The sequence below is a fragment of the Mustela lutreola genome, chromosome 6 (assembly GCF_030435805.1).
Source record: "Mustela lutreola isolate mMusLut2 chromosome 6, mMusLut2.pri, whole genome shotgun sequence".
Classification (NCBI taxonomy): Eukaryota; Metazoa; Chordata; class Mammalia; order Carnivora; family Mustelidae; genus Mustela; species Mustela lutreola.
In genome coordinates this window covers 58,176,441-58,189,477 of record NC_081295.1, presented here as the reverse complement: position 1 = coordinate 58,189,477, position 13,037 = coordinate 58,176,441, and the positions used below count along the sequence as shown (strand labels likewise).

The 13,037-nt window shown below is 37.8% G+C and overlaps 1 protein-coding gene across 7 annotated transcripts in view; it reads left to right on the top strand.

Annotated features, from left to right (window-relative positions):
* The window catches only part of UTRN (utrophin), a 509,162-nt gene that overhangs the window by 340,691 nt on the left and 155,434 nt on the right, over positions 1-13,037 (top strand). Inside the window, exon 1 of one of the 7 annotated variants that reach the window (XM_059177341.1) lies at positions 3,216-3,340. The exons of the other annotated variants lie outside the window; for them this stretch is intronic. Within the exon in view, the coding sequence (XP_059033324.1) occupies positions 3,290-3,340 (51 nt within the window). The 5' untranslated portion in view covers positions 3,216-3,289. Of the gene's footprint in view, positions 1-3,215; positions 3,341-13,037 lie in introns of those variants that run through there. 7 annotated transcript variants of the gene reach the window in all.

Sequence of the window (13,037 nt, the reverse complement as noted above, 5' to 3'; positions counted from 1 at the left end):
TTATATTTTACAAGTCTTACGTCTCATGTGTCACTCAGCTATCAAAGAGTGTAGCACTTCTGACTAATATATTAAAGTTTAGCTATTTGAATTTTATAGAATATTTTTGAATTTTTTACATAAACAATTTGTCTTAAAAACTTTATATTTTTAATGCCAATTACATGTCAATAAAATAATATTTTAGTTGCTTTTCAGTGTTTTAGTGAGACTATAGTTATGCTCTTATTAAAATTGGCTGAGAATTAACTTTTTTTTCCTTTTGAATGGTTCCATATGGATCCACTGAGTATTTTTTTCCCCTTTTCCTCCCAAAGAGGGTGTCATCATAGCCAAGTTTATCAGTAGCTTAGTTTTTGATATTTTATAACTGTAATTTGGGAGCTTTATTTATGTATTTGAGCAGAGGATGTCTGTTCTAAGAATGGGCGTCAGGCATTTACAGGGATGGTCAGAGAAGCTGGACACTCCACTTTAGAATTAATTCTAGGTGGAAACAGACTCTTCCCCTCTTTCTTTATCCTCTCTTTGTCTCCTCCAGGACACGGATACTTGTCATGCTTTGGGGAAGGTTCCCTAATATGCAAGGTGATGCTTCTTTTCCCTGATAAAATTAGCCTGTCTAAAGAGAGAGGATATTTGGAGTTCTAATTACCTGATCATTCTTGCTCTGGTATAAGGACACTTTAAATATAAGACTCACTTTAGAGAAAGACTGTGGTATTCTCTGTTGTTCAACAGAGTTTTTATTTAATTCATTCTTCTGATATGTGCACGGGGGGATTGCATGTTTGCACGTGTCTCTGATCACAATCATCCAGCACCCTGGGTGGTAGTTGGAAGTTTGCCCAGCTGAGGAAGATTGTTCTTTTTTGCTCTCTCCTTTATTTATTTATTTTTTGTGGTGGTGGTGCTGCTGGTGATGGTGGTGCTGGTCGTTCCTTTTGTCTTGTATTTATGTAAAAAGTTTATTTGTTGCTGCTGAAAGCTCTCAGCATGTGGCCCCAAAGCCCTCACAGATCTGGGTCAGCCTGGTCAGTTTCTGTATAAGTTTCTCTGCTCCCTTCCTGATGATTGGTCTTCATGCTGATGTCAATGCTTTTTTGACACAGACCACACAGATTAATTTTACATATCATACTTGTTTCTGAAATTAATAGTGCGTGTGTCTAAATCTGAATTGGGCAGTTTGAGGTGAAATACATTCTGCTAGAAATCTTATAACGCCATGTCTCCCTAGAGACATGTTGGTTTTATGAATTAACGATGAAAATATTTTAAAAGCTTGTTAAATTTTGTATAGATTCGCATATGTAAAACACATGCTATGGAAATACTGATGTGAAAATGAGCTGGGACTGAAAGGGAAAGAAAAGTTGTTTGCAAATCCAAAAAACAATAACCATATTGTATATTGTTCTCAATAGGGTTTTGGTTTTTTTTTCCGTTGTTATTCGAATTTCTTTCTCCCTATGATTGAGTGCTAACAATTTTGATATTTAAGTAATTCAAATAGTCTTTTAGGAGATACATATTCTAATTTCGGGCTTTTTTTTTTTTTTTCATTTGCTCTATGCCCTGATGCAAAAAGTAAACTTAGTTATTTAGTAAGTTTGGTTAACTTAGTTAACTAAGTTAACTTAGTAAGATTAACATCATTCCTTGTGTGATCATGTCACCTTTAAGAACATTATGTATATTTATGACGAATTTCTTAACACCATGAGAGAAATATATTTCATATGGACATAACTGTCAGACTTTTATTGGTATACTCAGTAGCTATGTAAGGCAAAAAACAAAACCACATTTTTGCCTTGGAATGATGTCCTTAGTAGCAGTGCTGAGAAGATATCATTTGGATTGAACTTTTTCCTTTAAAGCAATAACACTTAAAAATTTACAGAAGTACTTTTGTGAGTGGCAGTAAAAACATAACATCAAAATTTAACATTGGAAGTAATTGGTTATTACTCACATTTTGGGTATTTTCACTTAGATTTTTATTTCAGAAATAAGCAAATTCTCCACGTGAAAACAGTATGAGTGCCTTTTAGTAGTATCAGTGAGATAAACTTTCCTTCCAAGTATTTTACCCATCCCTTTCCTGTCCAAATCTTTTTAGAAATAGTACAGCTGACCACACATATTGTATTTGGTGTTTCACGTTGTTTTGTACACCCACCCCACCCCCCTTTATTTTCATGGGTGGGCTCCAGGGTGAAATATAGATCCCATGATCTGTTGGGGGACCGAGACAATTGGAGAGATACCACAGGGCAGTTTGGGGAAGGGAGGCCTCCAGGAAGTGGGAGTGAGCTTTGCTTCAAACTGTGTGAAGGGTGGTGGGAGGGAGGATGCTGATTAAAATAATAAACAAGTGTTGGAAGGAGAAGTGGATTACCACACTACTGTCAGATACATGAGGGGACCCGCGAAGCCGCCTCCCACTGCCCTCCCCTGCAGCAAAGAGCGGGGCTGGTAGATCTGTTGCGGGAACTTCTCTTCGGACAGACAGAACAACTTTCAAACAACTTAGTTCTCTTGCACTGACAGCATCCCTTAGGCACAGCCTGACCTAGGGAAACGGACTGAAACTAGCTTGGTGGTTGCCATAGTAACGCAGGCTGCGGTGTCTGGGAGAGTCAAGCTGGTGTGGCCTCTTGTCCCCTCTTTGGGTGTTTCTTCAGACAAGAGTACACGCCTTGCTGTTCGAACTCTACATAAGTCATGCTCTTTGAAAACTGGCTCTTTACCCAGGACTTTTTTTTTTTCTTTCTGAAACCAGTCTGAATGGAGGAAGTTGGTAATACTTGGCTTTTTTTTTTTTTTTTTTTTTTTTTTTTTTTTTGCCTTCTCTCATGCAAGTTTCCAGGATATAGCTTCTTTTTGCTGTGTGTAATTGAGACCAAACTCTAAGCCTGGGGCCCAGGAGAGAACAGTTGTGGGCTGCAGGTCATTAGTGAGGTGAGCAGAAGGGAATCCTGGGCTTCCCAGAGAAAAAGGAGACCATGCCAGCTTCGTGGAACAGAGCTACTAGAAATTATAGAAGCAGGTCTGTTCCTTGCGAACTCCGAAGTCCATGAAAAGACGGACCCACAGTGGGGTGGCTAAAATGTCCCAGCGCAAGCTGCTGCTGCTCATGGACCACAGCTCAAAGGCAAGGCTTGTAAAGGATTTTACAAAGGATTTTAAAGTATAGCCAGAAAAGATACGGATTTTAGAAGTTAAAAGCTGTTGTCGGAAGGAAGTTCGCCGGAAAGATGTAGGCTTCAAGGGCTACTGGACGATGATTGGTTTGAACTTCAGCTTACGGGAATTGCTGACAAAATTTGAAAAGGTATGCAGAACGTGGACTTCATGAATGTACCTTTTTTTCTTCCTTGTCTGTTTTTTTATAACTATGCGTTTTCATGGTAGTCTAGTGACTGTTCGGTTATTTAATTTCTAAGGCATATTTGATTTGATATCCTCTTTTACATTTTTTTTTTTTTTTAAACTAAAGAGCAAGTTAGCAATTCTTTCCTTTGGTCAGGAGGGCTTCTCATGATGCCTGTCAGTTTTAGAATTCCACATCAGAAGAGATCCTTTGTACTCAAGTCGACTGGTAATTTAATTGAAAGTTATTTTGGAAAGAAAAAAAAAAAAGCAGTAACAACACTGGGTTTTCATGCCAAAGTCTGACTTCATCAGGCATGGGTTCTGTTTTCCAGACCCCTCAGGTTTCTCTCCCTGCAGTTGGTGGAGCACTGCCTTTCCCAGCCTGCTTTCTGAAGATTCAGTGCTGAGCTGGGAGATGATACCTCCCTGTGACAAGGGCACAATCCATTCTTAAACGTTTTCTTTTTTATTTCTGAGTGTCTGTTTTAGATGTGGAGTGCTTGCATGCACTGTGAAGCTTTAACGCTTGGATCATTAATTTTGCACTTAGTTCTTTTTTTCCGTAGGAAAGTTCTTGGCACACTCTAGGATTGAGCCCAGCCTGCCAAAGCTACCTTACATTTATAGTTAAACAAAACAGAAAACCTCAACATGCTGCTCATGGGCTCCTGCCCTTCCTTAGCCTGTGGATGCCAAGCACTTATCTTCTTTCAACTTCCAATATGGAAAGAAAAAGTAAGAAGTGAAATGATTTCACTGTGTACATAAATCAATTATTTATCAGTTGTTAAAGATGTGCTCAGTGGCTTTCACTGTGAATACCCCATGGTTCGTTACAAGTACAAATATAAGCGAGACTATACTGAGTCATTAAAGAATCATGGGCTTTTTTTTTTTTTTTTTTAAATGAAACTGCAATTGCCAGAGGGAAAAGGTATAAAACCATGTCATTTGAAAAATTTAGAAGCTTTTCCAAAACAATCACAGTCATTGCTTCCCTCCTGGTGATAGAAACAGTGTAGTGGGAAGAATGTGGAGAAAGAGGAATGTAGCTTCTCCTGGCTGGAAGCCCCCCCATCTCTCCTGCACCCCAACTGTAGTAGTAAGGATTGCAACACAGGGCGCACTTTGACCTCTTGCTTTAATATATTGTTAAGCACCTAAATTCCTGAGAATAGGGATGGTTTCTCCTTGCTCACCATTTAAAAGGGTCAGAGGAGGGAGAGAATAACTTTTTTTATGGCAGCTGGGAACAGCAGGTGACAAACTTTATGACCATAAAGAGGTCTGCTAGCTTGGTTTGTATAGTTTTGTCTGTTTCTTCCTAAAAAGGTATAGGGCATATGTTACATGAATAATTCATTACATAGACCCCCTGAGAGGCAGTAATTGTAGGCAATAGCTGGACTTTTGTATTGTAATTGCGGCTATTAGTCTTAAAAGCCTAGGTCAGATACCAGAGGTTAGTAGCCTGCCTCAGTCTTCTGGCCATTTTATTGGCAAAGCTACATGTACTGGACATATTAGTATATTTCCTCTCTAACTCCCAAATCTTACTATCTGCTTATTTCTTATTCTTATTTTAGTAGTTGAGTTGACAGTAAAAGATGTCTGCTGGCTTATTCCTATCAAAAGCTTGATTTGGGCATTTTTTTTTTAAATTTTTTTGGCGACAAAGGCAAATTCAAAGAAACAATCCTGCTGCCATTCACAACCTGAAGTTCTCCATGTATGTTTACTTTTGTGTTAGACGCCTTTGTAAAAATCTATGTAAGCGTTCATCTCTTCGCCATATTTCATTTGTAGAAAGTTGTCATACATGAATATATTTTTCTTCAAGTCAAGTATTTAAAAAAATCCTTTGTGTATTTTCACAAAAGCAGTCTCTTATAGCCTTTGCTGCACTGATTCGTTGCCAGGAAAACTGGTGTTATGGAAAGGTACCTCTACTTCACACCTCTCAAATACAGCTGCCTCCCTTCCCCAGCTCTGAAAGCAATAATGCCATTTTTAGGGAAGGACCAAAGCCTACTGCTGTAATGCAAAAGCCACATTATACCTTCAGAAGCTGAAGAACAGTCCTTCCATGGATCTTTTACTCTCAATTCCTTTAGACTTGTTTTTTTTTCCCCTCTCTATTAGTGATCTGCTTCTTTTATTATTATTATTGTCATTATTATTGTGATGTGATATTAGTCACCGTACAGTACATCGTTAGTTTTGATGTAGTTAGTGTTCCATGATTCATTGTTTGTGAGAAAATATGGACTGTAGTGATTTAGCACTTCTATGTCAGTGGTTAATATTCTGCAGTCTGAAGTTTAGGATATCATAGCCAAAACGTCATTTTACTGTGTTCCTGAAGCCATTGCAGGCTGTAAGAACACAAGGGTCAGAAGTTGGGATGTGATGGGTCTTCCAGTGATGGCTAATCTGAAAAACTGTACACTGCTCAGTTACTGAAATTTCCAAATGACTGCAGATCTTCACAGTAAAGTCAAGACAGAATGTTGTGAGAGCAATTGAAAGGGGGAATTATGGTTGACATTTTTGAATTTTAAAGAAATCCAGTGGTCTTGTGATTTATGTTGGGTATCCATTCATACATGAGTATTTGGCACATGATTGCAGTCTGTATTTTGGTTACCTAATCTCAAAACAGATGATGCCAGGACTGTTCTCCAGCATAGGCGGGGTGGACAGATTACATTCGGTACTCATTCCTCATCTCTTAGAACCAGAAAAAGGAATGCTGAGCTTCCCTGGGAATCCAGAAGGCAGGAGGCATTCTCTACTGTTCCCTCAAAGTGACACCTCACCAGGGATCAGGAAATCCCAGCTGACAGAAACCATGGGTACCCCAGAAGGGTCCTAAAGGGGAGTTTGAGACTGGAACTTCTTACCAAGGGAGGATGACCTTGTGGCAAGATATGATTGCCAGCAAGCAGGCCCTTTTCATCTAGTCAAGTGAGGAGGAGGAAAGTCTGTGACCACATGCACAGCGATTACTCAGGCCAGACTCACAGCTGACTGGGCACAGAAAGCTGGTCCACCAGAGCACCCCTCTGAAGTCCTGCCGGTGGGTTGGTTTTAGTGCCCCCTCTCCCGATTTCAGTGAATGAATTTTCTCCTTGAAAGTACTTCACAAAGGAAGTATCTGATGGTTTCAGTGCCCAATTCTACTGTCATACTTGAGCCATTTGCATTGTGTACTGTCCCTTGTATTTACTTAGCAGTCACAGAGGATAGAGTAATGGACAGTTGTAGCTCAGTGACATTTTGAGTGACTGTTGTCTTTTATTAATTTATGTGGCTCTATTGCCAGGTGATTAATGATAATGACAGTTTTCTAATTGTGTGTGTGTGTGTGTGTGTGTGTGTGTGTGTACGCACACACGCAGATGTCTTTGAATAGTTACTACTGTCTTGGCTAATCCTTTGGGAAAATTGACTTCCCATAGTGACAGAGAGAAGGCACTCAATGATAAATTTCCTTTATAGCATTTACCACCTTTAGGATGAGTACTTTTTAAAATTCTAGCTTAGAGCTGTATTTTCCTGCTCAATTTGCAATGTTTAATTTTAAAACAAATGTGTACATTAAAACACAGTAAACTTCCCATTTCGAGGTCTACTCATTTGTTCCACAGTTAGCAAATATTTATGAAGTGCACAGTATGTACAAGCCCTGGGATGAGTGCAGGGATGAGAAGGGGGATAGGGTAGACTTTTCCTCATTGAGCTTATGGCCTAATGGGAGGATACAGACCTTAAACAAGAAACATATTTTACTCCAAGGGTGTGATTCAGCAAATGTAGAGGGAGTCATGAGAGTAACAGGTAGCCCTGATTTAGTCGGGTGCACAGAAATCTTTCCTGCAGAAATGACATTTAAACTGGGGCTTAAAAGATGGGTGTGAGGTTAATGTAGGGCAGTGGAGGAGGGAGGAAATGGAGAGCTTTCTGGGCAATAGAACAGATCAGGAGGGGAGGAGTTGGGTACTCTAGGATTATAGTTTTAAACATTTAACATGCCATGATTTTAGGGTTTTTAAAGATGTTCACTTTTGATTATGCTGTCTGATTTGGAGAAAGAAGGCGGGGCAGTATTTTGGCTACATGAAAAATTTAGTAACTGCCCCTAAGAACTGTTCATGTCGGTCAAACCTAGGGACTCCAGGAGGGAGACCACTGTATTTTAATTCACTAGGATGAATTAATGTTTCAGTAATAATGGGTGTAGATTCAAGATTTGGAACAGGTGGGGCACCTGGGTGGCTCAGTGGGTTAAGCCGCTGCCTTCGGCTTAGGTCATGATCTCGGGGTCCAGGGATCGAGTTCCCGCATCGGGCTCTCTGCTCAGCAGGGAGCCTGCTTCCTCCTCTCTCTCTCTCTGCCTGCCTCTCTGCCTACTTGTGATCTCTCTCTGTCAAATAAATAAAATCTTTAAAAAAAAAAAAAGATTTGACACAGGTTTTGGTTATGAAAGATATTTTGATGAATAGTAGTGTTTGTAGTGTATTTATTGATTCTTTATCATTGCAAGTTGGCTTGTTCGGATTATCTTGGAAGGGCCATTAATTGTGAGTTTGTTCAACTTAGTGATTTAACTTTTTTTCTACTCTGTCGTCTAACATATTTATAATCATAGATAATGGGAAAAGAACAATACTGGTACTGATTTCTTACTTTATAAATGCTGTTACAGACCAGGTAATACTACTTTCAGTTGTCTTAATGTGATTCCATAATTTTTAGTAGAGTAATTAAAATCTATGAGATAAGTTGTCGAATGAAAATGTAGTTTATAAATAATTAATTGAATTATTTTTTAAAATTAATCATAATAATTAATCAAATAATTATTTATAATTCCTCACTATCCCAGAAGCTTCACAAAAGCTTCAAAGCATATTTACATATCACATGATGACCTTTGATGATGTTATTTGGTGGTTGTATTATTTTTAGGTAATATCTGACTTGTTTAAACAAAGCTATGATTCCTCACTTTCAAAACCCAAATCTCTGGCAACAACCCACTGAGCTCCTATTAATCAACCCCAAATTGTCTCTGAATTCCATTCTTGTTTTTGAAAGAGCAGTGGGTTTCTTTTCCTCTAATGGTTAACTTTGTTGATTTAGCCCAAGCCTTGGAATATGGTAGGGAAGTCGTAGCTGACCTCACTTCTTCACCTTCACGAATATAATCCAAATAATTAATATAATCCAAAGAAACATTTTGGCTCACATGGTTATAGCCGCTACTTGATTATAGAAAATTATAAAGAAGTAAAATGCGTGTGACATACATTGTAAAGTGTCCGCATATAATAATCTCTGTGGGTTAGATAATTAGATACATATCCAGATAAGGGCAAAATTAGTATGAAAATGTCAGTTATTAGATAAATAAATAAATATTTTCATAAATAAATAAATATGAGGTTAATTTTGACCTGGGTAGCGGATGTTGTAGGAAAGTGAATCTCTGTGGGCTTCATAGCCATCTTCTGGAAGGCTGTGCTGACAGTATACATCTTACGATTTTGACGGTATTTTTGTCTGTTGTCCTCTTACCCTAACCACTGGCTTCTGCTAACCTACATTCTGCTTATATTGTTAGAAGTTATGTTTCAACAGAAGCCTTAGATATTCCTTTGTCTTATTTTTAAATGTTAGTTCAACTGCTTGAATGCTTTGTGTTGGCCTCTCGGTGCACATGACCGGCTCATGCTAAATGCTGGGAGAGCATTGCTTTGTGCTTCTGCATGAATTACATGCCCATAACTAATTATCAATAATGATTCTGTGCTGCTTAATGTTCCGAATGGTTTGCAGGTGACAGAGGTAAGCATTACTAGGGCAAGTTCTCAGCTTTGCAGTGAGAGTAAACCCTCCTTCATGGAATTTCAATTTATTGTAGCATTTGGTGCTCCATCAGGGTCATGATCTAACTGCCTCCCATGCTGGCATCTTGATTTTAAAACCAGTGCAGCATTGTATGGTCATCTACGAAGGAACGTAATTCATTAACTGCACATCATTCTAAATTTCCAGTGAAAGATCAGGCAGAGCTTTGTAGTGCAAGAATCTAAATAATTTTAGGTTCCCATATTAAATTTTTTAAATGAAGAGATTGAGCAAAATGATTACTGCACTCCCATCCAATTGTGTAATTGTCTGTTTTTCCTTGGCATTATGGTGGCTAATATGCCAATCAAGACGAACTAGATACTTTCATTCATGCATTTATACATTTTATCTATTGACCTATCCCTGTTTTACAGTAGGCTCATTCTGTGTAGCAGAGACTGTGAAGAATACAGAAGAAATATTAAGATGGTTTTTTTGACTTTGGGAGCTTTTAATATATCTGGCCAAGTAAATATGCTATCAAATGTTACATAAAATGGAATAATGTATGCTGATTTCTTTGATCACTTTCTGGTTGTTAGTTTTTTTCCTGCTTTTTGTGGAGGCTCATGTGTGGAAGGGTTCTTCACATACCAAAAGTTGCATTCCAATATAAATATATGATGATTGGTAGTCCTCTTATCCAACCCCTGATAGAAGTACCTACAATCATTGACTGACCAGTGATAGAGCTCTGTTCTACTCCATTTGTCTTTGTGGCTGGGTTGAAAAGGCATTACTTGATTGGATATCAGGAGCCCAGTCTGCTCTGTGTTCTTGGTACACAGATTTCCTGATGTTGTAGAATACTTTTGTGAAACTTAAATTAAAAACTATTTGTGGATATTAGTACACTTCTGTCTTCCTACTTCTGACTCTGAAAGGAAGCAAATATGCTGGGCTACTTTAGGAAGTAGTGGTTTGAAGTTTCCTTGTGATTTTTGGTATGGTTCATTCATAATAATGTTTAAGAAACTATACAGGAAATTTGAGTCCAGATTTAGAGAGCAAAAAGTTGCCTTCCTTGCTCACTGTGTCATTGAGCTGCTGCCTTTTTTTTAGGATTTTATTTATTTATTTATTTATTTAGTTCAGTTAGCCAACATATAGTAATACATCATTAGTTTTTGATGTTGTGTCATCAATTCATTAGTTGCACATAACACCCAGTGCTCACGACATCATGTGTCCTCCTTAATACCCATCACTCTGTTACCCCATCCTCCCATCCCCTTCCCTTCTGCAACCCTCAGTTTGTTTCCAGGGTCTAGAGGCTCTCATGGTGTGTCTCCCTCTCTGATTTCATCCCATTCAGTTTTCCCTGCCTTTCCCTGTGATCCTCTACACTATTCCTTATGTTCCATATATGAGTGAAACTGTACGATAGTTGTCCTTCTCAGCTTGACTTATTTCACTCAGCATAATCCCCTCCATTTCCATCCATGTAGATGCAAATGGTAGGTATTCATCCTTTCTGATGGCTGAGTAATACTCTATTGTACATACGAACCACATCTTCTTTATCCATTCATCTGTTGAAGAGTATCTTGGCTCCTTCCACAGTTTGCTATTGTGGACATTGCTGTTATGAACATTGGGGTGCAACTGCTGGGTCGTAGGGCAGCTCTATTTTTAACATCTTGAGGAACCTCCATATTGTTTTTCAGAGTGGCTGTACCAGCTTGCATTTATTTATTTGAGAGCACATGCATGAGAGAGAGAGAGAAAGAAATAAAGAGAGCTCAAGCAAATTAATGGGGAACAGGCAGAGGGAGAAGCAGACTCCCCACTGAGCAAAGAGTCTGATGCTGGACTCCATCCTAGGACCCTGGAATCATGACCTAATCCCATGTCTGCATAACCGACTGAGCCATCCATGTGACCCTGTTGAGCTTCTAGAGAAAGACAGCTGTCATGCATATGTAAAGCATGAGCTTAAAACTGTTGATCTTAAAAAATATCTCTTTAGGTGTCTTAAAATGCATTTCAGGACACAAAAATACAACCGTTACATCCTGAAGAATGAGGACTAGGTTCAGGAGATGACACCAAAGAACCTTTCAACAGAACTTTCCTTATCTTTTTCTTTTTCACCAAGAATTTCTATTTAAAGCATCCCAAACTGAAATTATGTTGAGATTGCCATTTTATGTGCATAATGTCGTGCCTGAGCACCTTGAATCAGGATCTGGCTCTGTCCCCTACTCCTCTGTTGGTGTTTGCTCCCCTGTATGTGGAATCGAGGTGCTAGTGAAATGCACAAGAATCAACAAGCTCAGGGTTTTTGTTTGGTGGTGAATACCAGTTCTGGGTGTACTTAGATCCCACTTTGTAGGTAGACCTGATTTGGCTTTGTCATTAGGGTCAAATAACCCCAGAGACCAATAGGCTTGCAAATTTGGAGCATAAATTTTGCAGAAGCTGTCTTCAATCTCTGTGTTCATCCTCCCCCTCCTCAGATCTGACCCTATTCATGTCATGTTAGACATCACAAAACTCAGAAATGAGAATACAGCTCTTCTGCCCTTTAACCTAATGGAAGTGTCACCCTCCTGCCATGCTTCTTGGATAGTGAGGTGCAAAAGGCCTTTCTTTCCATATATCCAGTTGGTTAGTCTAGGTGTTTAGGTACAGGAAGAACAATCTTTTATATCCTAGCCTCTAAGCATTGGTTCCTGATAGATTGCTAATCAGGAAATATTTCTAAATTAATGGAAACATTCCAAATATTCAAAGAATTTCTATTTAATTCTTAATTGTGCTCCTTTGGAATTGGAAAACTTAAGGTGAGTGAGGCTTATAAAGGAAAATGGAAGTTGAGAAAGGTAATATAATTATGGTGCTTAAGAGTTTATTTTCCTTTTACTAATTCAGATTCATTACCTGAAATAATTTTTTAATTTCTGTCATAGGTTGCCTTAAAGCTAATAGGTTGCATTAAAGCTAATGCCATAGAGATTCACTGCACACCTTCATGGTCCGCTTGGGTGTTTGCTCTTCTCTTTGTAAGTTCACACTCATTTATTGGATGGTAGTGACTGTCACACTACCAAGTTAGCTAAGACTAACTTGCTTTCTTTTTATTTGGGAAGAAAAGATGATTGCCATAGTAAGACAGATAATTGTGTTAACAACCTTTAACGAAGACTACTAAAAAATTGATAAAGACCCTCTGTATTTTAAATTTTAAATTTATTATGTTTATATATTTATAAAAAGAAACCCTATTTTTGTAGAATTTTGGAAACTCAAAGTATATAAAAGAAAACCAAAATCCCCTTCTTGTACAAAGATTATACTATTTTGATATTTCTTAAACTTTTTGATATACACATATATAGTGATATACAGAAACATATGCTAATTTAAAACACCTACCCTAAAAATTAAATTAACATCATAATATAGTTTTGTATCCTTCATTTTTAAACTTAATATTATATAACATTAATGTATTATGATAGTTTCCACTTTTTACTTTAAAACAATTGATATAGTAAATGTGTATACATAAATCTTTTCAGGATAGGTAATTTCAACAATTTTAAGGCTTTTGATACAAATTGCCAAAATGCTTCTTCAAAGTCTGAACCAGTTTTTATTTTTAATTTTAATAATTCTTATTTTGCTTTATACTCAAATTTCCTTCAGAAAAAAAATTTCTATTTAACAGGAGAAATATTATTTTGTCAATTGTTTTTATTTCCTAAGGAAGATATACATTTTTATGAAAATGTTCT